Source organism: Panicum virgatum, chromosome 9K (assembly GCF_016808335.1).
Source record: "Panicum virgatum strain AP13 chromosome 9K, P.virgatum_v5, whole genome shotgun sequence".
Lineage (NCBI taxonomy): Eukaryota > Viridiplantae > Streptophyta > Magnoliopsida > Poales > Poaceae > Panicum > Panicum virgatum.
In genome coordinates, this window is record NC_053144.1 from 12,805,512 (window position 1) to 12,830,156 (window position 24,645).

The following is a 24,645-nucleotide window of genomic DNA, read 5'->3' on the forward strand; positions in this document are numbered from 1 at the left end:
GGCCCAATGTCGATGTATAGCATACTGCGAAGAAGGCATTAATGGTGCTACAGCGGTTGAGAATCTCTCCCCGGATAAGCTTTATCGCACTGCAGACTCTCTGACCGAGGGGGAGGATTCACCTGTCCCGTCGGCGAGCCGCCCGTTGAGGTAGTGTAGGTTGCGGCGTAGACTGTTGGGTCTACCGTGTAGGCGTCATGATGGGCGAAGCCGAGCCGTCGTGTCCAACTGGCATAGCAAGCTGACGTGCGTTGCGTGGGCGGCGCCAGCAGCTGCACTGTGCGCCTCGGTAATGCGCGATCAACAGTGTAGCCTGGCAAAAGTCGCCTCGGGCTCTGCCGTGGCAGAGCGCACTTACGTCTCCCGTATTAAATGCGGTAGGTGGGCGAGTCTTCCTGTGGAAGCCTCGCGGCCGCGCGTGTGCCCGTACCCGCGGACAAGTGGGGGCTACGGACCAGCCCCAGGCGGGGAGTTGGTTCCCTCCCCGCTCAGGGGTCCGGATAGTACATAGGGGTCCGGGACCCCGTGGAGGGTCCGGGATCCCGTAGGGGTCCCGGCTCGGTAAGAGGTCCGGGGCCCCCGGCTGTTTTGGCTAAGCGCTCCCATCTCCGGGACACGTGGCGTCACCGGACCCTTCCCTAGCAAGGAAGGGTCCGGGGCCGCTGGCCGGGTGAGAAGGGCTCCGAACCGCAGGGGTCCGGCTGCTCAGCTCGTTAGCACGTAGTCAAGGATAACTACGAGGCTCTTGCTTAGTCACAGCAAGAGGGGGTACCCTAGTCCAGGGGTACCGACAGTGGCCCCCGGGCCCACCTCGGGGGAGGTACGAACCCGCAGGTGGGGCCACTATCATGATGTGTTCCGATGCAACTTGGTTGCGTTGGGGTGTTTACGTCGAGAGCGGGTGCTCTAGACCCCCTGGAGGCCGGAGCACCTGCTACCAGGATCAGGTACTAGAGGGCTCTCCACAGGGCAGCGAAGGTGTAGGCTTAGTGTACGGAACCAAGCTAAGCGGCTACACGGACCTCGGATCGCCCAGGGAGCGAGCGCTACTTCCCCGGACCCGGCTCCTGGCGACCATAGCGAGCGGTCTCCGCTGGAGCGGGCCACCGGAGTGGACTTGAGCGACCGTGGCGAGCGGTCTCCGCCGGAGCGGGCCACCGGAGTGGACTTGAGCTATCGCCATTGATCCAACGAGATACGTCACCGGACCTTGCGGTAGGGCATAGGAAACCATGCCTTATACTAGAAAGGAGTCCGGACCTCTAGGCACGGCAGCCTCGGATACTAGGGTACTCGTAACAGGGCAGTGAAGTGCGTAGGCTTAGGGTACATTACCAGGCTAAGCGGTTACGCAGAAATTCTCCACCCCAGGATACAAGCACCACTTCTTCGGAGCAGGTCCCTAGGAGTTCAGACCGCCTTCCAGCTAGAAGGGGTGTCCCAACCTGACCACAAGCCAGCAACTCAATTTGGATCATTAGCAACAAAGGAAAGACAGCACACAGGAGAAGGAAACAGTCAAGCAGAGACGGATTAGTGCAATTAGGTTAATGTAAAGATAAGACTGAGAAAGCAAATCTCCTTTATTACTTGGTTCGTATGGTTAGCGTGGTGTACATCAGAGGTCGGGATTACGAGGGCGGACCTCTACCGCTCTGGACCATTCGCTGGTGTCGCCTGTTTGTGCGATGAAGCCAAAGGTCGGGTTTACAAGGGCGGACCTTTACCGCTCTGGACCGCACATAGGCACCACATCATTACAAAGGAGAAACACTCTCAATCCTATCTAGGCATAACCTACAGCCGCCGTCCCATAAGGCATGCACGTTCCTGGATGGAGTGGAACCGCCGCCTTGGGGGCTCCTCTCAGTCGTTGGAGGCGAAGGCGTCCTAGACGTGCCTGTACAGCTTCATCCAGCAACAGCTCGGGAGCTTGCAGGGCCCTTCCCAGCACAATAAGCAAGGTAACAAATTCTTTGGCTTTGAATGGGAGTGGCCCAGCCGTCGCCAGCTACCGTCGAAAGCCAGCCCGATGGCCGCTCATAGTGAGCTGAAGCCAGCTTGACACCCTGCCGCAGCGGAAGGAAGGGTGCTCGTTTGGACGAGCATGGAGCGTGGAGAAGGGCGGTCGTTCGCCGGCTCCACCTCGGTGCTGGCACAGGGCCCCCGCGCCTTGTGGCGGAGGTCAACGCCTGTCTGCAGCAGCACCAAGAGAGGCTTGAGCCAGGCGATGGAGAAGGCGACCGACATCCTTCCCGAGTCACAGCCGTCGGCTCCAGGCTCCATCTTGAGAGGAAACCTTGAGCTGACGTCGTGCCGCCGCAGGGGAACCCCGGTGGTTGCTTGAGAGAAAACCTTGAGCCGACGCTAAGGTGTCGTAGGGTGACGCACAGCAGGCATCGCTGCTGCGCGCCACCGCGCCGGCTCTGAGGTGTCGTAGTGGTGACGCACAGCAGACGCCGCTGCCGTGCGCCGCCGCACCGAGGGCACTGCCGCCTCGGTGCCGCGGCATGCGGCATGGGCGACGCCATGCCCCTCTTCATCTTCTCGTCGTCATTGCAGAGGATGAGCTCAACCTCAGAAGCCTGGAGGTGAGCGCAGATCTGGCCTACGCCTGCACACCTCCCCATGGACGGTGCCTAATGTTGTGGTTTGTGGAGACCCACAGCCGGGTGGCGTAGTGCACCCGCCTAATCCCAGAGGGTGAGTACTCGGGGAAGCGCAAAGCGATTCGTCAGATCTACCTAGGGAGCAAGAACACTCGAGAATTTAGAGTGGTTCGGGCCGCCGAAGCATAATACTCTACGTCTACTGTGAGTTGTATTGTTCTTGCGTATGAATGAGTCTATCCTCTGCCCCGGCTGGATACTGGCCTCTGCCGGGACTTGAGTCCTTCTCTAATGGGTGTCTCCCTTTTATAGCTCAAGGGAGACGCGTACACGGGCATTGAGACCCCGACAGGTGGGTCCAACGTGGATGTATAGCATACTGCGAAGAAGGCATTAATGGTGCTACAGTGCTTGAGAATCTCTCCCCAGATATGCTTTATCACACTGTAGACTCTCTGACCGAGGGGAGGATTCACCTGTCCCGTCGGCGAGCCGCCCATTGAGGTAGTGTAGGTTGCAGCGTAGACTGTTGGGTCTACCACGTAGGCGTCATGATGGGCGAAGCCGAGCCGTCGTGTCCAATTGGCGTAGTAGGCTGACGTGCGTTGCGTGGGCGGCGCTAGCGGCTGCAGTGTGCACCTCGGTAACGCGCGATCAACAGTGCGACCTGAAAATGTCGTGGTGTACAAACCCACAGTCAGGTGGCGGAATGCACCCGCCTAAGCCCTAAGGGAGTATGAACTCGAGGGGTAGCTAGGGATTAGTTCGATCTCGATCTAGAACACGATGAACATGGGGGTTTAGAGTGGTTCGGGCCGCCGAAGCGTAATACCCTACGTCCACTGTGTGTTGTATTGCTTGTGCTCCCAAAAGATTGAGAGCAAGTGTGTGTGTTTGATGCCGGAGAGTGTGGAGAGAGTTGTCCCTGTTCTAGCTAGTGCCTCCCTTTTATATCTGAAGGGAGGCGCGTACATGGCCGTTGGGTCCCCGACAGGTGGGCCCAACAATGTAGTGTAAAATAACATACTATACAGAGCCTTATGGCGCTGCAGGTGACGGAGATCTTATTCCAGGATTTCCCTGGTTTGTCTGCGGGAATCTTTCGACCGGCGCGCCTTGCCCTGCCTTGTTGAAAAGGCGCCAGGCATAGCTTACGGCGTAGCTTGGCGTAGCCTGCCACGTAGCTGTACCGGCAGTGTAGCTTGCGGCGTAGGCAACATGATGGAAAGGGCCGTGCCATCGTATCCATTTAAAGCGGCAAGGCATGCTCTGTGCGGGCGCGGCGCCTGCGGCTGCACTGTGTTCCTCGGTAATGTGCAGTGTACAGTGAGGCCTGTCAATGGTTGCCCCGCGTTCTGCGGCGTCAGAGCACGCCTCAACCACCCGCATTGAATGCGGTGGTGGGCGAGTCTTCCAGCAGAAGACTCGCGCCTGCGCCCGTGCCAGCGGGACACGTGGCACCCCCGGACCCCACCCCTACGGTATTTCGGTTCCATGCGCGTGGGGGGTCCGGTCGGACGCCAGGAGGAACCGGACCCCTACAGGGGGTCCGAGCCCTCAGCTGTCAGCGCGGACCTCCCTTTCTCGGGGACACGTGGCATCTCCGGACCGTTTCCCGAGCGGAGAACGGGTCCGGGGCCGTTGGCCCGGTGAGGTAAGTTCCGAACCCCAAGGCTCCGGCTGCTCCATCCTTTAGGGCATAGTTGCTGATGACTATGCGAGTTCTGCCTTGCCGCAGTAGAAGTGGGTACCCCTGCTACAGGGTACCGACAGTGGCCCCCGGGCCCACCTCGGGAGAGGCCACGAACCCGTAGGTGGGGCCACTACTGCGACCAAACTCCGGAAAACTTGAGGCTTCGAGCGTTTGACGTCGCGCGCTGCAGGAGTGTCCATCTGTTGGCTTTCCTACTGGTCCACCACGTCGCCACGGCTCACTGACTCAAGGCCCCCACGCACAGTGGAGCGCCTAGTCATGCGTACGACGCTCGGCATTACTGCCGCCTGGGTAAAACGAATCCTTTACTACCGGCGCGGTTTCCGGAGGATCTGACCCTGTCATCGCACGTACAGGCGCGTCGGTTCGGCTTCCGCCTTGCCCCACGTGCCCGCACGACGGTTCGCATCCCGCCTTTTTACACCTCCCAAACCTTTGCGCCCCTTTGGCCTTCGAGCCTTCTCCGCCCTTGCTCTTCTGCGCAGATTGCTCCTCGCCCTTACAGAAAAATGGCGTCCCTCGTCCGTCCCCGCCGGTTCCAGACCGAGGCGGAACTGAACGTGGTGCGCCTCCTGCTCGGGTGGAGTTCTCAGGAGACCGCTTGGGGAATCCGAGCGGGCTCGGTTCCACTCGGTGATCTGCGCGCTGGGGAATTTGTGATGTTTATTTCACACATTTCCACCGGCATGGGATTGCCGATCTCTTCGTTCTTGCTGTTGCTGCTGGAAGACTTCGACCTCCAACTCCAACACCTCACGCCCCACTCCCTCCTGCTGACGTCAATCTTCATCCATCTATGCGAGATGTTCGTGGGGGTGCGGCCCTGCGTCATCCTCTTCCGCCACTTCTTCGTCCTGGTGAAGTCCGGGAAGGGCAAGGATGAAGTGGGGGCGTACTACTTCCAGACGAGGAGCAACCTGTCGACGCCTTACATTCCCGGCCTCACTGGCGGGAAGTGGGAGGATTGGCGCAAGGAGTGGGTGATCGCCACCACCGAAGCCAACGAGCGCCTCGCCTTGCCGACCGGGGGACCTGCCTCCGACCGCCAGTCCTGGCGGGCCAAGCCGTCCCTGCCGCCGGCGTTCGACCCCGTGCTGAGCAAGATCAGGTTGTTGGCGGAGTGCGGTCTCACCTCGCTGCACGTGATTGGGGACTTCCTGAAGCGCCGGATCGCCCCCCCTGATGCATCGACCGCGTCCTGCTTGGAACTTCACCGGCCCCAACGACTGCAGCAGGACCCAACGCGGAGAGGGGAGCGATGTGACCCAGGAAAGCCTGGAGGTCATGGTGCGGGCAGTGACGGGAGAGGCCTTCATCCCGGAGCACCTGATCCTCCCTTAGGGTGTCGTTCCTCTCTGCGAGGACCAGAACCTGAGGGCTGCGGTGCTGGCTACACTGCCGACCCTCGACAATGGCGGTCTGGCACCGCGCCAAATGGGAGGCGACCCTAACCGTGGGATCCGGATCCCTGGTGCGTCCGAGGGTCAGGCCGTGCCGAGCACCGCGGGGTCTGGCCCCACTGCTAAAGGCAAGCAGGCCATGGCTGGTGGCTCCGGCGCATCACCGGAGGAGGTGAGCCGGCGCAGGTTGCACCGCAGCGACGGGACCCCGGTTGTGGAGCCCACCGCGAAGTGTCAGAGGACCGCCGAGGACGCGGGCCAGGGTAGTTCCCGGGCCCCCGGCCCACGCGGGACCCCTAGAGTCGCTGCGCCACCGCCACCACCGCCGCCAAGAGACGCCTCTCCTCGGCCGCAGTAGCAGCAGCAGGGGGACCCCTGGTGTAGCCACGCCACCGCCGCCGGGAGATGCCTCTCCTCGGCCGCAGCAGCAGCAGCAGCGGGAGCAGGAGCGGCAGTAGACCACACCACCGCCGCCTCCGCCGCCACAGCAGCAGGAGTAGCAGCAGCAGCAGACTGCGCCACTGTTATCGCCATAAATTAACAGGGTCAATTTATGGGCCGAAACCAAGTTGGGCTTAAAGCAGAAGATTAAGAAGGCTTGTAAATCGGCTCCTTCGTGAGCACTTGGGCCACATGGGCCATGTATCTTTAGATTTAGTTCAAGATTAGAGATAGAGTCCGATCGGGACAAGATAGGATTAGATTGTTTCCCAAGTCTCCGGACTTTAAATATGTACCCTATGTTATTCATGAAAAAAGAACGTCATCACGTCTCGCAAACAACAACTCTCGGCGCACCGCCACCCGTAATTCTAGGGTTTCATCCAAGTAAGCGCCATGCTGCCCTGATCGCTTCTTGCGATCAGGGCAGCATTGTTCTTACCTTTACCTTGGCATTACTCGTACTGAAGCGTTTTTTATGGCGAGTAGTGCTAGTTATCTTGATGCTCGTAGCATGGCTTTTAGTAGATCTATCATGCTCTTATTGTTTACCATCTACGAATATCATGTTTTCTCTATGTGTTCATGCGTGATCTTAAGCTAGTTCTCATTGTAGAGGATTAGTTGCATAGAGTTAACACCTTGCTTCTTTTCTGTCTAGTAGATCCAATCTGTTACAGTTTGTTCTTTTTCTATAAGGATTAGTTCAATATCTGCTAGGTTAGGCCCTGCAGACGGATTGGATGTTCCGGTGATGTAATAGATGCTTTATCTTAGCCTTGATAGGGATTTGTTCCGGGAATCGGCTCTTGCTAGTTCTTAGACCTCTGTTTTGGGTTATGGTTTAGTTATTTGTTATGTTCGCTAGGCCTAATTACGTGTAGGATGTTCCGATCTAGCAGTGAGGCTTTTACCGTCGTGGATCAGATCAGCTAGATTTAACTGAAGCAAGTTTTCCATAATTATTTGCTTTATTCATCAATATCCGGATAGATGCAGATCCAATCTGACACCGGGACACGATCAGCTCTTTAAAGCCGATGCAAGAGTCATCCCGGGGAGCCGACCACGGCTCGGACTTATGTTTCCACGTGTTTGTGTATGCAGGCAAATCGTTGCAAGCACGTTCGCACCCTCCTGATCGGGTATAGGTCAGGTGGCACGCCCGACATTCTCCGGAATCTCCGGGCGCGTGATGGAATTGCGGGCCGTTGACGAGGGAGCAGTGCCTGCCAGCGCCCTGGCGACCTCCCGGCTCTTCGTGTTGCCTGTCGCTGCTCGCTGGTGGGTTTCGAGTGACAACACATTCTGGCACGCCCGGTGGGAGTCTCATCAACAACAACGTCCGCCGCAGAGATGACAGGATCTCAGGACCAAGCGCCGGTTCCGCCGGTCACCAAACCTGTCACATATGAAGAACTGACTTCAGAACACAAGCAAAAATATGATGAAGTCAAAGCTCAGTTCGAAGCCGATCTCATCGGCTCCTTCGAGAGGACCCGTCACTATGGCATCAGGTGGAAGGGGTTCTCACCAGAGGGCGCTCTCAACAACGTTGATATGTTTGTGCCATCAGAGGAGCGCACCAGAGCCCTACACCAGGAGATGAACTACATGGTGGCCCATACGCTTCATCGGCACTCGGAAAGCCTGGTGAACGAGCTTGAGCGCGTGGCACATCGCGTTGTCCAGGAGGTGATCAAGAACCAGTACTCCCGATCGGGACCAATTCTGGGGAGTCACAGGGGTGAAGCTGCATTGCAATCTAGGCCGCCAGTGTCCTACTCGCTCGCGGCAGCAGGACAGCAGAGTTCGCCGATCTATGTCGTCCGCAAGATCGGCAGTGATCCCGGGGAAGGACAGTTCTTGAGCGAAACGCCCAAGGAGATCCCACACGGCTACACATGCATGTACATACCTGACAACATCAGCGCAACACGCACGGGGCAGCTGGTGGGTACAGGAGCCTCAGGAGCAGACGCAGAGAAACAGGCATGGCTGGCAAAGTATGCTACCGGGCCAAGTGCTGAGCCCTCGGCCCCAGGAGTTCTTAGTGTGGAGCAGGTCAATGCGATACTAAGGGACCAATTTGGCATCCTGCCCAAGAGAAAGGGAATTGGCTATTCCAAGCCGTATCCAAGTGACTACGATTTGATCCCGTTGCCACCCAAGTATCGGCTTCCGGAGTTCACAAAATTCAGTGGATCAGAAGGAGCCAGCTCCATTGAGCATGTGAGCCGATACCTGACGCAGCTTGGGATGATCTCGGTATCGGATCCTCTGAGAGTCCGTTTCTTCTCCCAGTCTCTCACAGGCTCAGCTTTTGGATGGTACACATCACTGCCCCCAGATTCGATCCGGACTTGGTGGTAGCTGGAAGATCAGTTTCACACCCAGTATCATTCAGAGGCTGCCGAAGCTGGGATTGCCGACCTCGCTCAAGTCAGATAGAAGCGAGGTGAAAGTGTTTCAGAGTACATGCAGCGCTTCCGAGAGGTCAAGAACCGATGCTACACGGCACGCATAACAGAAAAAGAAGCGGTTGATTTGGCAGTTCTGGGACTCGCTAAGCCGATCAAGGATCTGGCTTTTCAGTTGGAATTTTCCTCGCTTGCACACATGATGCAGAAGCTAACGGCGTATGAACACTACCACCCTGATCTATACTAGGAAAAGTTCAAGCGCCATGTCAATATGGCCCAAGCTTGTGATTTCGATGACTCTGGCGAGGAACAAGAGGTGGCCGTAGCAGAGTGGACCCGGGGGGCAAACCCCGTCCCATGCAAATGTGTCAAGCAGAAGGGGCTTGTGAAGGGCTTTGATTTTGATGTGGCCAAGGCAGAGCAGATATTCGATCTATGCTCAAGGAAAAGCAGTTGAAGCTCCCGGAGAATCACAAGCTACCAACGGCACAAGAGCTGCAGGGGAGGCTGTACTGCAAGTGGCACCACTCATTCACCCATGCCACGAATGACTGCAAGGAGCTGCATCGGCAGATCCAATCGGCTATCGAGCAAGGCCGATTAATTCTGGCCCAACACACGATGAAAGTGGACAGTCAACTGTTCCCACAAGCTAACGTGGTAGAGCTGTCGTATCTTGGACCTGAGGGCCAGAATTTGGCGTTTCAGATCAACATGGCAGGACCCATCCGCCGCCATGTCGAGCAGAGGAAAGAGGCCGTTTCCGGCAAATGGCCGTAGGATGAACACGAGCTGGAGCAGCAACATGTGACTGAAGAGCAAGTGCGTCACATCCGCAATCAGCTCCCAGCTTTCAATCAGCTTCTGGAAAAGTACCAGTATTAGTACAAAGTGTGCCGCCGATATGAATCGGAAGAAGAGGAATATGAGCACTGCATAGGGAGGACGCTGGGGAGACGCCAGGCTATACGCGATCACTGGCATTGCCTGTTCTTCAGGTACTGTTGGAACTCCGGCATGAGCCGATTGCCTACTATAGATGATTGCTTGGAGTGCAGGCCACAGGGACGCCAGCAAGGCGAGACATCGGTGTTCCAGCGCTTGGGGCCCAGAACACGTCACGATGACCGTGTGAAGCGGCCATCCAGGGATGATCTTGAGCCAGAAGAAGAAGACAAGTATCATCGTCCACGATGGTGTCCTGACGGGCTCAGCCGATCTCAGAAGCGCAGAGTGCAGCGCCTGTGCAATCTCGAAGAGGCGGAAGCAAAGTACCTCGACGTGCTGAGGAAAGCGCGTCTGGATCTCGCGGAGCAAGTCAGGCAACCGCGAAGGGAGGAGAGGCGTCCTCCAAGGAGGGAGTGGCACCCCAAGCAGCCAAGAGCCGATGAGAAGCCATCGGCTGATGTGAACATGGTGTTCGTGCTCCCGTTGGAGTTTCGAGCACCCCAACAGGAAGAATCGGCCATCGCGCAGCTGGATCTCGGCCCACAGCCGATCATCTTCGAGAAGCCCAAGGAGAAAAGCTACAAGCACCTGAAGGGATAGTATCTCAAGGGCTTCATAGATGGCAAGCCTGTGAACAGAATGTTGGTCGACACTGGCGCCGCAGTCAACCCGATGCTGTATTCAGTGCTACACCGGCTGGGTCGTTCCACTGCTGATCTTATCAAGACCAATGTGATGCTCAATGATTTCAACGGTCAACCGTCGGAGGCACAGGGTGTCCTAAATGTGGAGTTGACAGTTGGCCGCAAGACCGTTCCAACATCATTTTTCATTGTGAACAGTAAGAGTACATACATAGTGCTGCTTGGGAGGGATTGGATTCACGCGAATTGTTGTGTTCCTTCCATGATGCCCCAGTGTCTGGTCCAGTGGGATGGCGATGAAGTGGAGGTGGTCCGTGCAGATGATTCCAGCGAGGTTTTGCTTGCAGACATGAACGCCTGGGATGCGGAAGGGCAAGAGCCGATCTAAGGGATTGCGCTGGAAGATTGTGATCGGATTGAGGCGACAAAAAATGGACTGAGGCTGGTCTTATCCACTGGCCTCACACAGTAGACACATCCTGACAAGCTACGGAATCCAGCAAGGTTAGAGAGGCCGGTCCCAGCGACCGGCCCCAAAAAATGAGTAATATGTACTTGGGGTTACAATTGTCACGTAATGTACAAACAATGGACTTTGCTGAGCATTCAGTTCCGAATAATAACGGAAATGTGGGAACGGCCAGCCCGTGCGGTTGGCTGGAAAATTTTTCTTGTCATCTCCCTGTGTTTGCTGTCGATGTCAATCTTTCAGACAGTGGCAAGTTAGGTTACGGGTTTACGTCTGCTGACGATTTGGAGGAAGTCGATATCGGTCCCGGGGATAAGCCGCGACCGACATTTATCAGCAAAAAGTTAGACCCGATCTTGCGTGAACAAATGATAGCACTGTTGAAGGAGTACCGGGATTGTTTTGCATGGGATTATACTGAGATGCCCAGTCTGGATAGAAACATCGTCGAGCATCGGCTCCCGCTTAAGAAAGGATTTCGGCCGTTTCAGCAACCAGCGCGTTAGATGAAGGCCGAAGTCCTAGAAGAAGTTAAGAAAGAGATGGAGAAGATGTTGGATGCTGGGTTCATCAGGCCGTGCCAGTATGCAGAATGGATCTCTAGTGTGGTACCGGTACAAAAGAAGGATGGCCGATGGCGAGCCTGCGTGGATTTCAGAGACCTCAACAGAGCAACACCAAAAGATGAGTATCCAATGCCTGTTGCAGAAACATTGATCAACGCAGCAGCTAGCCATAAGATGATGAGCTTTATGGACGGCAATGCCGGCTACAATTAGATTTTTATGGCCCCAGAGGATGTACACAAGACCGCGTTCAGAGTACCAGGTGCAGTCGGGTTGTTCGAATACCTGGTCATGACCTTTGGATTGAAAAATGCCGGTGCAACGTATCAACGTGCCATGAATTACATTTTTCATGATCTCATCGGCAAGTTGGTAGAAATCTACATTGATGATGTCGTGGTCAAGTCCACATCGGCTGGGGGACACCTGGAAGATTTGCGTCAGGTCCTGGAGCGGACTCGGAAGTTTGGGCTCAAAATGAACCCAAAGAAATGTGCTTTTGGGGTGTCGGCCGGTCAATTTTTGGGATTCCTGGTGCATGAACGGGGAATCGAGATCGGCCTGAAGAGTCAAGAAGCTGTGAAGACGATGAAGCCACCTATTACGAAGAAAGAGTTATAGAAGCTCATCGGTAAAATTAACTTTGTCAGATGATTTATTTCTAATCTGTCTGGGCGCATCGAACCATTCATGGGTTTAGTGAAGATCAAATCCGATGATGAGTTTCGCTGGGGGGGGCATAACAACAGCAAGCTTTCGATGAAATCAAATAATATTTATCAAAGCTTCCAGTGTTGGTTTCTCCTCAGCAAGATAGGTCGTTTTATGTGTACCTATCTGTGGGTGACACTTCTATTGCTTCGGTGTTAATCCAGAAGCACGACGGCCAGGAGAGGGTGGTTTTCTACCTCAGCAGGTGCATGTTAGACGCCGAGACCAGGTATCCTGAAATCGAAAAGCTTTGCCTTTGCTTATTCTTTACATGTACAAAGCTTCGTCATATTTTGCTCTCGGCGGAAACAATTGTCATATGCAAATCGGATGTCATAAAGCACATGCTGTCGGCTCCTGTTCTGAAAGGCCGGCTTGGAAAATGGATGTTTGCATTGTCAGAGTTTGATATTCGATATCAGCCTGCAAAAGCAGTCAAAGGACAGGCACTGGCGGATCTTGTTGCAGACAGGATCAGCACTGATATTGCTGCACTATTTATTCGTGCTTGGGCTATGTTTTTTGACGGATCGGCTTGCGATGACGGGTGCGGTGTGGGAATTCTGTTGGTGTCGCCTCGAGGGGCGACTTACTCCTTTTCCATCAGGATGACTGCCCCATGCACCAATAATGTGGTGGAATATGAAGCCGTTCGCAAAGGGATGGAACTGCTCCTCGAAGCTGGTGCAGAAGCGGTGGAAATATTTGGTGATTCGAAGCTAGAAATATAGATGTGAGAGCGAGGCTCTTTTCCCAATATGGATGCAATGCCGTGAGTTGATATCACAGTTCAGGTACATTAATTTTCACTGGATACGCAGAACTCTGAACAATGAAACCAATGACTTGGCACAGATGCCTTCTGGATACAAGGAAACAGCCGAAGGAGTCGATGTAGAGGTTCAGTTTCTAGAACCCGGAGACTGGAGAGCCGATATCTTCAATTACTTGAAGGATTCGGCTCGGGGGGCACCCAGAAGGATAAGACTCAAGGCCATGAAGTATGTTCTGATTGGGGACGACATGTACAGGACTTTGGAAGGGCTGCTGCTTAAATGTCTGGGACCTGCAGAGTCGAATCGGCTCTTGCATGAGATTCATGAAGGAGCCTGCGGCACTCATCAATCGGCTCATAAGATGAAATGGCTGATTAGGCGATCGAGTTATTACTCGCCCACTATGCTTGAAGATTGCTTCAAATATTACAAGGGATGTCAGGCATGTCAGAAATTCGGCAAGATTCAGATAGTGCCAGCACAGTAATGAATCCTATGATCAAACCATGGCCATTCAGAGGTTGGGCCATGGACATGATTGGTCAGATCAACCCATCATCTAGCAAGGGTCACCAGTGGGTCTTAGCTGCTACAGATTATTTCACAAAGTGGGTAGAGGCAGTGCCATGAGGTCAGTAGCGTCAAAAGATGTGATCAGCTTTGTCAAAGAGCACATCATTCACAGATTTGGGATTCCTCAAACCATTACAACCGATGGAGGATCGGTCTTTATATCAGAGGAATTCAGGAAGTTCGCCGATGATATAGGGATTAAGCTGATCAGATCATCTCCATACTATGCACAAGCTAATGGACAAGCTGAAGCATCCAACCAGAGCCTGATCAAGCTCATAAAGAGAAAGATTGATGAATATCCTAGGTGCTGGCATGAGGTGTTGTCGAAAGCTTTGTGGGCGTATCGTATTTCATGTCATGGGTCCACCAAGACATCACCATACCATTTGGTCTACGGCCAAGATGTTGTGTTACCATGGGAGATTACGGCCGGATCAAGGCGTGTTGAGTTTCAGAATGATCTATCGGCTGAACAATATGCAGCCTTGATGAACGATAATGTGGAGGATCTTACAGAGCTAAGACTTTGGTCGCTCGAGAAAATTAAGGAAAACAAGGCTAAAGTTGCTCGTGCATACAACAAAAGGGTCAGGCCGAAAGAATTCCAGGTTGGAGATCTAGTTTGGGAGGCAGTGTTACCATTGGGAACTAAAGATAGAAAATATGGCAAGTGGTCTCCAACTTGGCACGGGCCGTACAAGATTGATCAGGTTTTGCCTGGGAATGCATACATGCTCGAGGAATTGGACGGCGTCAAGTTTCCTGTTGCTGTCAATGGCCAACACCTCAAGAAGTATTTCCCGAGCATGTGGGAAAGCGAGTAACAAGAGCCGATGCGATCCATTTGGCTGTACCGAGAAAGGCCAACATGTTGAGTTGGCCAGTAAAAAAAATGAAAGAGATAGGCCAACATGTTGAGTTGGCCGGTAAAAAAATGAAAGAGCTAGGCCAACATGTTGAGTTGGCCGGTAAAAAAAATGAATGAGAAGCCAGCACGTTGAGTTGGCTAGTAAAATACATATGAGAAGCAAGATAGCCGATGTGTAACCATCGACTTAAGGTGTTTTAAATGAGTACAAGTTTCAGGTTTAACAGGCAACATCATATGTTTTCTAAATAGTTCTACTAGTTCAGGAATCCTTCTATGGCATGGATGGCTTCTGCACGTACAACGTCAGCTCTTGCAATGATTTCTTCGTTGTCCTTGTCATCGCCTGATATTATCTGTCGACTCAAGGTGCTTATCTCTGCAAACTCTGCCTGTATTCGTTCAGTCATTTCTTGGGCTTCCTGCTTAGAGTTTGCGATCGAAGCTTTCTCCTCTTGGATTAGTCTTTGGGTATTGCGGACCTTTTCTTCAAGTTCCATCAGTTCCTTTTCCAAGAGGTTGAGTCGTCTTGTGCTCTCGGAGATATCATCTTTAGCATCCAGAGTTGCCTTCTTTTGGTTGAGTAGTTTGCACTTCTAAGCGATGTCGGCTTTCAGAGGGATTTGAGAATGACGCAGTTCTATTCTTTGTTGTGCTGCCTTCACCTCTGCCCGAAAGAAAGGAAGATGGTCGGCTGGCCAAAGTTTGACTCGAAGTGATTCTGGAAGCTGGGATTCTATCTGCTCAAGAATTTCTTTTATCTTGCTGGAATCATCAACCAGAGTAATGATCGGAGCAGATAGTAGATCCTTGATGAGTTGAAGCTGATTTGCCAAGTTAGCCGATTGCTGCAAAGATGGTGCTTTTGCTCCAGGGGCAGTTAGACCCATTGATGCCGGGTCAAAGGAAAGCAAACCTAAAATATCAAAGCCCTATTTACATATCTGGAGTTAGAGCGAGGTGCATTTATGAAGCTATCGGCTGGTTCAGAATTGGTTCTTGTAATGTTACCTGTTCTGAAGAAGAAGCGTTGGGCGGTTCAAGAGCGATCATCCTAATAGAGCTTGTGTCGACTTCAAGAACATTGACTGTGTCAGATTGCCCCTCGCTTGCCTCTATCAGTACATTAGGATTTGCAGTCATCTCATGTTCTACTGGGCTTTCTGCATTGGGGATGTCTTCAGCCATGTCCTGAAAATAAAATTACGGTCAACCAGAATATATGTGCATAAAGAAGAAGTTTCAGAAAAGATGTATTACCTGGTTGGAGTTAGTATCTGATGGACTTGGGGAAGATTGGACAATTTTCTTAATGATCCTTTTTGTAATCATCTTCCTCTTTTTGGTTGGAACTCGGGGGGGGGGGGGGCAATAATTGCAGAAGCTTGTCTTCGTTTGGAAGCCGACTGAAGTAAGTATGGCTGAATAGTCATTACCACTTTCTTTATTGATGGTGATCCCTTGCAGAAGAGTACATCAGGGGCAGTTGAAAGAAAGTGGAATGGCTCCCCGTTGCTGGTCATAGGTTCTGGACCATCTTGTTGCTGCAAACAGGGTGAGCAGGATTAGTTAAGAGAAAAAATAGAGGACTTAGAAAGGATGAATGCATAAATTCAGTACCTCTTCTTCGGGGATTACGTATTCAGAGTCAATTTGCTGTAGTCGAGGACCTAGAGCTTTCCTGAATACATGTGTTTTCCACATTCCCCACCATGTGCTAAAATCGATTGATGAGGGATCAAAGGACAGATCGGCTGGTATTGGAATGTGGAGATCATCGAACATGCTGTAGCATCTTGAGCTGATGAGACCATCGGGCAGTTCATCTCTACTCTCCACCAAGTGGTGAATATGGAAGTGGGGGGGGGGCTTGTCCTAGGCCAAATTGCCGAGCTGATATGACTGGTTGGTAAGTTTCATAACCTGGCTTGATAATTCTATTGGAGGTGCTGATGCCAACAGGAAGGAAGCCAGTTCGGATCATTAAAGAATACAGATGCCGAGTACTATTGTCATCGGCAAAGCTATCTAATCTGAAGGCGATTGGGTTCTCAAAGGCTTCAGATTCAGTGAATTGGAAAAAGAGAGGGTTGTCTAAACCTTTGTAGAAGACTCTGAAGTATTTTGCTACGTCTGTCGGGTTCAGTTTACTACCAGGAAGACTAAATAAAGCTTGGCCATAACTAGTACATCTAATTGGTTTGCCACTCTCATCAGGAAAGGAATTCTTGGTCAGGCCTTGGAAGTTTGGGATTTGGTGCTGGAAGTACAGTTGTGCCCACAACTGAATAAACCACCAAGGGCCTCCAGTTCTCAGTTTCTTTTGTTTAAGCAAGTTAGATGTCATCAAATGGAGATATCTGTAGGTTTCTCCAAGGAAAAGTTTACCTAGGCCAGTGCGGTTGCCATGGGCCAGATGATAGGCCAAGGGAAGATAATTCTTAGTTGGAGCTAAAGAAGGACCACAAAAGATGAAACGTTCTAACCAAAGATTTAAAAAGGCTGTGTGTTCCTTTTCAGTCACTGGACCTTTTGTTTCCATGTGTTGGCTCATGTAAGTACCCCAGTTTGTGCAGTTAATCTTGGATGAAAGTTTAAAGGGAACTTCTGCCATTTTGTGGGCAGCTGGATTAGGTGATCCAATGTCTAGGCCAGTGATCATGGTGACATCTAGTAGAGTAGGGGTCATGGGACTGTGGCCAAAGAGGAAACAGTTCAGAGCATCAGACCAAAAATAACCGATGGTTTTCAGAAGATTTTCATCTTTGTCAAGAGGTGATAATGATAAGCTAAGTGCATCGGCTATGTTCAATTCCTGCCACAAGGGCATATAAGCTTTTGCTACTCTGCTGTACCATGTAATCCAGCTCTCAGGGGGGTTAGGCCAGGCTCTTAAGCAGTCGGCCCAGAGGTTCAAATCAATGTTTTGACTTACGAAAAGGATCCTATTTGCTTCACAAGAGATCAAATCTATGGGATTTTCGTAAGCTCGTGGGCCAAGACAGAAAGATTTTGGATTGGAAGGATGCGGCAGAAGAATGTCTGACACCTGAAGTTCAGGAATTCAGAAGTATGCATATGGTGTCAGGTTTTAGAGTTTAATTTGTTCAGAGGCTTAATAAGCTGAAGAAAGTTAAAAGGATTGGGCTGGATGTTACCTTCAGGCCGCAGATTGTCGCATCATCGATTGCAGAATTTGTTGTCTGAGCTACAGAGTCTGCCATGGTTCAGATCTGTTGGTTTAGGGTTTGATTGCTATGGGTTCTGAATTGAATTCTGGATGCTTGGAGAAGTTCTTTCTCGAATTTGTAGAGCTGGGTTTTCGAATTACGCTCGGATTTGAGAGTTTGTTTCGAGTTCGGTTCAAGGTGGAAGTGATACTCTACTCTTGTGCGGGTTGCTTCTAGTTTGAATTTCGTCGGCTCGTTGATATGTATAAGAAGCCTGATGCGTTGCCATCGGCTTTTTGGAAGATAAATCCAACACACAGCCATTGAAGGAAATTAACTTCATTAAAAGGAAAAGGTTTTACAAGAGGAAAGCTGATTTAACAAAGGAATTAATCCTTCGGCTTTACAATCATACTCATACAATACTAGATCTACTGCTCGTAGGTACCTAGTACCTATGGTGCTTGGGGCTTCGGGCCGGCGCATCCCCGCTGTCGTCGTCGTCATTGTCGCTGGTGCCGTCGAAGGCGCTGCTGCCATCCTCGGACCCGAAGTCGCTGCACCGACCGCCGCTGCCGCTGCTCTCTTCCTCACTGTCCTCCTCGGAGGACCCGAGGAATCGGAAGGATTTTCCTCCCATCGGTTCATCGCTAGAGGAGGAGCCGATTTCCTCGTCCGAGGAAGAATCGGCTCCCTCCGAGGAGGAGTCTTCTTCGTCGCTCTACAACTCCTCCTAGAACAGGAGTTGGAGGTCTTCCCCCTCGGTCTCGGGTTCGTCCTCCTCGGAGACGGCCCCGAAGTCGAACTCCTCTGCATCCCAATGCAGAGGAGCCAGCGCCTCATACACTGCTGTCGGGTCCCACTCAGGGGTCGGCTCTCGGCTCTCCAGGATGGAATCGATGGAAGAAGCAGAGAGGGAAGAAGAAGAAGGAGAAGAGGAGGGGGGAGAATCTCCGAAGGAGTTGGAGCCGGACGAGGAAGAAATCGCCATGGTTACTGGAGGTGAGGATTTCTGTGCTACTTGGCTTTGGAGGAAGATGAGTTTGCCGTGAAGAATAGCCGATTTGGGGTGAGATTAAATAGTAAAAGGATGGAAGACGGATCGACAGTTTCAAATTCTACGAGGAGCCAGTTGCAGAGATGTTGCGTCTTCCTTGGTGGTTGCAGTGTGTTTTAATGAGCATTAACGGGAAGATGGAGCGACAGAGTGGTTTTGGAATTATTATTGCCAAAACCAGGGGGGCATGTGTTATCGCCATAAATTAACGGGGTTAATTTATGGGCCGAAAGCAAGTTGGGGTTAAAGCAGAAGATTAAGAAGGCTTGTAAATCGGCTCATGCGTGAGCACTTGGGCCACATGGGCCATGTATCTTTAGATTTAGTTCAAGACTAGAGATAGAGTCCGATCGGGACAAGATAGGATTAGATTGTTTTCCAAGTCTCCGGACTATAAATATGTACCCTATGTTATTCATGAAAAAAGAACGTCATCACGTCTCGCAAACAACAACTCTCGGCGCACCGCCACCCGTAATTCTAGGGTTTCATCCAAGTAAGCACCATGCTGCCCTGATCGCTTCTTGCGATCAGGGCAGCATTGTTCTTACCTTTACCTTGGCATTACTCGTACTGAAGCATTTTTTATGGCGAGTAGTGCTAGTTATCTTGATGTTCGTAGCATGGCTTTTAGTAGATCTATCATGCTCTTATTGTTTACCATCTATGAATATCATGTTTTCTCTATGTGTTCATGCGTGATCTTAAGCTAGTTCTCATTGTAGAGGATTAGTTGCATAGAGTTAACACCTTGCTTCTTTTCTGTCTAGTAGATCCAATCTGTTACGGTTTGTTCTTTTTCTATAAGGATTAGTTCAATATCTGCTAGGTTAGGCCCAGCAGACGGATTGGATGTTCCAGTGATGTAATAGATGCTTTATATTAGCCTTGATAGGGATTTGTTCCGGGAATCGGCTCTTGCTAGTTCTTAGGCCTCTGTTTTGGGTTATGGTTTAGTTATTTGTTATGTTCGCTAGGATGTTCCAATCTAGTAGTGAGGCTTTTACCATCGTGGATCAGATCAGCTAGATTTAACTGAAGCAAGATTTCCATAATTATTTGCTTTATTCATCAATATCTGGATAGATGCAGATCCAATCTGACACCGGGACACGATCGGCTCTTTAAAGCCGATGCAAGAGTCATCCCGGGGAGCCGACCACGGCTCGGACTTACGTTTCCACGTGTTTGTGTATGCAGGCAAATCGTTGCAAGCACGTTCGCACCCTCCTGATCGGGTATAGGTCAGGTGGCACGCCCGACATTCTCCGGAATCTCCGGGCGCGTGACAGAATTGCGGGCCGTTGACGAGGGAGCAGTGCCTGCCAGCGCCCTGGCGACCTCCCGGCTCTTCGTGTTGCCTGTCGCTGCTCGCCGGTAGGTTTCGATCGACAACAGCCACCACCGCCGCCGCAGGAGCAGGGGTAGCAGGAGCAGACTGCATCACCCCCGCCTCCGCCGCCAGGGCAGCAGCGGTCGCCCAGCCTCCATGGACGCTGGAAACCCAGCGCTTCGAGGTAAGTGTTCTTCCGTTCACTCCCTCTGCTCCCGGTGCTTCACTTCTTGCTGAAGGCTTCTTCTCTTCATTTGCCAGGCCCCCTCGCCCAAGCAGCTCCTCCGCCACCCCTGTTCCATCAGATGCCAGCTCGAGCCCGACGCCCCAGACCTCCGAGGAGGTTCCGGTGGATGTCCAGTCGACCGTTGTCCCGGTGGCAACGGCGGGTCAGATGGTGCCTGACGCAGCGGCGACGGATGTACCGGTGTCAGGCGCGGAAACGCCCGACGCGGCGGCCCTTGAGATCCCAACCACGGCGGCAGCCACGGCGGCGCCGGGCTTGGTGACAGCGAGCCCGGCGGCGGCTGACGCGGCTACGACGAGCACCTCGGTGCCCGTGGCAGATGCGCCAGGTGCTCCCACCCCCAGTTCCCCACCTGTAGCAGAGGAGGAGCTGGAGGTAGTTTCTGGTAGGCAGCTCCTGCAGGGTCCCCCAGAGGAGGATGCGGTTCCCCTCCCCGGGTTCTGGTCCGGGTCCGGTGGACCATAGAAGAGGCGACTTCTACCGCCGAGGCAGCCTTCCAGCGGGAGTGGGCGGCCCTGGAGAGCGAGCGCCAGCGCCTTGGCGACTGGCACCTTCGCTTGGAGTAGCGCACAAAGGCCGAAGCCTCCCGTGCTGCGCGTGCTCGGTCTGAGCTCGAGGCCGACCTCGAGTTCTACCGAGCTAGTCTTCGGAAGGTGTTCGCCCAGGAGCTCGCGGCGGCGGGACGGGAGAAAGCCGTGGCCCTACGGGAGGAGGCCGTTGCCAAGGCGGAGGCCGGCCTTGTGGCCCAGCGATCCGAGCTCGAGACTCGCAGCCAGGGTCTCGAGGTCCGCAAGCAGGAGCTCGACAAGCTCTCTGAGACTCTGCACAGATGGCGCGAGCGGCTGCAGGAGACCGCCAGCCAGCAGGCCGTTGCCGAGATAGAGCTCGAGGAGGATAGGAAGTCTCTCGCAAAGCGGGAATCCCACGCCACCAACATGGAGCTCCAGCTTGAGCGTCAGCGCGAGGCCCTAAAGTCCCTGAAGGAGTTGGCGGCGAAGAAAGAGGCCACGCTCCAGGAGAAGACCCGTTAGGTGGAGGCGGCCCAGGCAGCACTGGGCACCCGAGTGCAGGAGGCGGTCCGGAAGCTGCAGGAGGACCAGCACAAGGGGGCCCAGCGAATCACCGACTGGGCAGGCGAAGCAAGCTCGGCTCTGGTGCCACTCGGATTGAGTCTGATCCAAGTTGCAGAGCCCCCAGCTTCACTCGCTGATGCCCTCCCATTGCTGGACTCCGCTTCAGAGAGACTCCGGCGCCTGGAGTAGGTCCTCGCCGGCCACCTCGAAGCCGAGGGCCGTGAGCTGATCCGGATGGTGGCGGAGCACATTTTGACCTGCCTCCGGAGCCACGACCCCACCATCTCGCTGGCCCTAGTCATTGAAGGTCCGGTGGCGGAGACAGAAGCTTCCACACGGGAAGGCGTGCGAGAGGTTGTCGACTTCGTTGCCGCTTACTTCAAGCGAGAGCCTGCAGACTCCGGAGCTGGGCCAACACAGCAGTAGCATTTTTGTTTTGTTTTTTGTAATTGTAAAAACATTGTACTTGTTGAAATGTTAAATAGAATAAAAGTCAACTTAGTTGTTTGTCACTTGCACTGATTCTGCCGTATGCGACCCTCGGCGCCCTGGCCCCCTGGTACATAGGTTCAGTTGACGGAACCTATCTGCCATCTAAGCCGAGCAGACGCTCCGGCCCCCCTGGCAGGCAGGCTAAGTTGCTTGAGCATAGGTCTCATTGGATTCCATGACAATGGCACCATCCTAGGTTTGCAGAGTACGAGAGGAAAATCAAACTCGCTGTGATGGTAGTAATGATACTGCGACTTAGCTGTTTGGCGCATGCAGAGTCGATCCTTGGTATCTGGCTCAAAGCGAATGCTCCGAACCCCTTGGGAGACAGGCTCAATTGTTTGAGTCTGTCTACCACCGAGTTTGGACCTCGACCTGCATGAAGTCTTAAAGCGGATGCCGGGCCCCATGGTAGGTAGGCTCAATGGTTTGAGGCTAGCTACCACCAGTGAAGGCTTAACCTGCATACCACTCAAAGCCAAAGCTTAGTAGCGGGCCCGCGGGACCTATTCTGAACCGGCCCCCAAGCTAGTATGAGGTCCGGAGCTCTGGGTACGCAGGTCCAGATAGCATGATGCTTGTTACAAAGTGGTGGAGTGTGTAGGCTTAGGGTACGGGACCAGGCTAAGCGGCCACACAGGACTCCGGACCATTCCAGGAAACAAGCAACTCTTCTCCGAATCTGGTTCACAGGAGTCCAGACCCCTGCTAGCAGTGGGTGAGACCATTCTGTTGTACTTGATCCTTTGAGATATGGAGCTGGACCTGCCGTGTAGGACTTAGGAAGCCAACCCTTGAGCTAGAACGAGGTCCGGGCCCCTAATTACCCGGCTCCGGGTACTAGAGTACTCGCTACAGGGTGGTGGAGCGTGTAGACTTTGGGTACGGAACCGGCTAAGCAGCTACACAGGACTCCGGACCACCCCAAGAAATGAGCACCCCCTCTCTAGAGCAGGTCCTTAGGGGTCTGGACCCCTCTTCCAGCAGCAAGGGGGTCTGGACCTGTACGGTAGTCCGGCAACTTAATACATATCTTAGTTGTAACAACAAGAGTGAGAGTCCGCGCGGGGGTTAGAAAGGGAAAAAGTTTGTGAACCGAAATGCGAAATAAAATTTTGACGCAAAGGCAGAACTGGGAGCAAATCTTTCCTTTGCAACTTGATATACATGGCTTGCGCGATGGACGCCAGAGGCCGGGTTTATGAGGGCGGACCTCTACCGCTCTGGGCTGCGCATTATGCTAGTCGGTGGTGCGATGGACGCCAGAGGCCGGGTTTACAGGGACGGACCCCCACCGCTCTGGACCGCACGCTAATTCTATTTTATTGCAAAGGAAAAGTTCTTTCCCTGCTCTGTCTAAGCATAAAACTTACGCAGATGCTCTATGTTCCATGGGTTGGGCAGCGCACTCCTTCCTCTATGGCAAGGTGGACGCATCCATGCCAGCATACTTCTGTAACCTTGAAGGGCCCCTCCCAGCTGGGGGAGAATTTGTGGAGCCCTGCTCGGTTCAGGATCCGCCTTAGGACAAGGTCCCCAGCCCGGAGCTCCCTACTGTGCACGAACCATTGATGATAACGCCTGAGCGCCTGGTTGTAGCATGCATTTCGGATTGCGGCTCGCCACCTTTGCTCATCAACGAAGTCCACATCGTCACGCCGCAGTTGTTCCTGCATGGACTCGTCAAAAGCCTGGACCCGTGGTGAACCCAGGTGAATTTCTAGGGGAAGGTATGCTTCGGCCCCATAGACCAAGAAGAATGGGGTCTCCCTGGTGGCTCGGTTGGGTGTGGTCCGGTTGCCCTGTTGACACTCCTTAGAGCGCCAATTTACGTACCGCAAGCGCACGGATCGTGTAGGTTTTCCCTTAGAGTATTCCCCCAAGGTTTATCAATCCACGGAACAAGTGTATTACTATACTTAACTAAGCACTAATGATGTTGGTAAAAGATCTATATTGAGTGTTTAAGTGTGAAATAGATCTAATCTAACCAATCTAATCTAATCTAGACTAGTGAGCAATGATAGGTGTGTGCACAAGATATGAAGAGCATTTGTCCATAGGGTCTAGGATCACTAGAGGTGTAATCGCCAAGCAACGAAGAACGGATCTAATCTACCAAAGGTTTGTTCTAAGATCAAAACCTTTCCCTCCCGCATACTGTCACTACACGAGGATAATCGGTAACGAATCAACAAGAACACGATAGTTGATGTAATCTAAGTAAACCATGCAAGAGCAAAGCAAACCCAAAGCCAAGTCGCGAACTATTAGGCATCAAAGCATCATCAACAAGAATCGTGATAGATCAATCTCATAAAGGATTCGGCAATTACAACTCAAGATCTCCTTACAACCCCATGAACAAATGAGGACTTTACCACATGAAGCTAAGCGAAGCGTAGTCGATCATGGTGACGAAATCTCCAGCAAGGGATGGATCCCTTGCTGTCCTCCAACTTGCAGCGGCGCCGAGGGACGATGAGGCCTCCGGTGTCGCCTTTCTCTTGTGTCTAACTCGAATGGATCTCTGAAACTCGTCTCTGGATGCTCTCTTCCGAATCTCTCAACGATCTCTCTGCGATCCCCCTCTTTGATGGCGGCTTCGGGGTACATATAGGTGGTTTTGGTCGGTGGTTTTGGTAAAACACATATTAGGGTTGACGCATACTTCGCGCTGATGAAAATTGAGGCCGATTGGGCCCCGGAATGGGCTAGGCCGGCCGGCTCAGAGGGCCCCAGGCCGGCCGGCCTGGGCCCTTTCTGGCCCCTTTCGGTCCCATCTTTCGCGTGCGGCCTCTTCTCCTTATTCCTCATCTTAGCCCAGTTGTGATCATGCGTCAAAACATCTTCGAAAATGTCTAATTTCCTGTCAAAACACAACATGCTCCAAAATCCAGAACAAAATCGAAAACGGTCAAGTTCGAGTGCCAAGTGGCGGGTTAGTACATGAATCATCTAGAAGAAATTACCAAAACCTCTCCTAATTGTATAATAAAATGGGTACTTAAGGAGCGCCAACATTCCCCCCAAGCTTAGCTTTTGCTCGTCCTCGAGCAAATCAAATCATCAAGTCCTTCCATGGGTTGCTCGAGAGTTCTCAAACTGCAAAATTTACTTATGCGAAC

The 24,645-nt window shown here is 52.7% G+C and overlaps 1 protein-coding gene across 1 annotated transcript; it reads left to right on the top strand.

The window, feature by feature from the left end:
• The first annotated feature begins 19,861 nt into the window (after nt 1-19,861).
• LOC120647719 (microtubule-associated protein RP/EB family member 1-like) lies at nt 19,862-20,983 on the top strand. Its single transcript, XM_039924576.1, has 3 exons — nt 19,862-19,889; nt 19,945-20,375; nt 20,519-20,983. The coding sequence occupies exons 1-3, from the start codon at nt 19,862-19,864 to the stop codon at nt 20,981-20,983; spliced, it is 924 nt and encodes a 307-aa protein (XP_039780510.1).
• The last annotated feature ends 3,662 nt before the right edge of the window (nt 20,984-24,645 follow it).

What these genes read in the sequence shown, in the direction of transcription:
- LOC120647719 (XM_039924576.1), top strand. Translation starts at nt 19,862, where the DNA reads ATGGACGCTGGAAACCCAGCGCTTCGAG. An exon ending in TGGAAACCCAGCGCTTCGAG is followed by an intron (nt 19,890 to 19,944) that starts GTAAGTGTTCTT and finishes TTCTTGCTGAAG; the next exon opens with GCTTCTTCTCTTCATTTGCC. An exon ending in GTCCCCCAGAGGAGGATGCG is followed by an intron (nt 20,376 to 20,518) that starts GTTCCCCTCCCC and finishes CGCTTGGAGTAG; the next exon opens with CGCACAAAGGCCGAAGCCTC.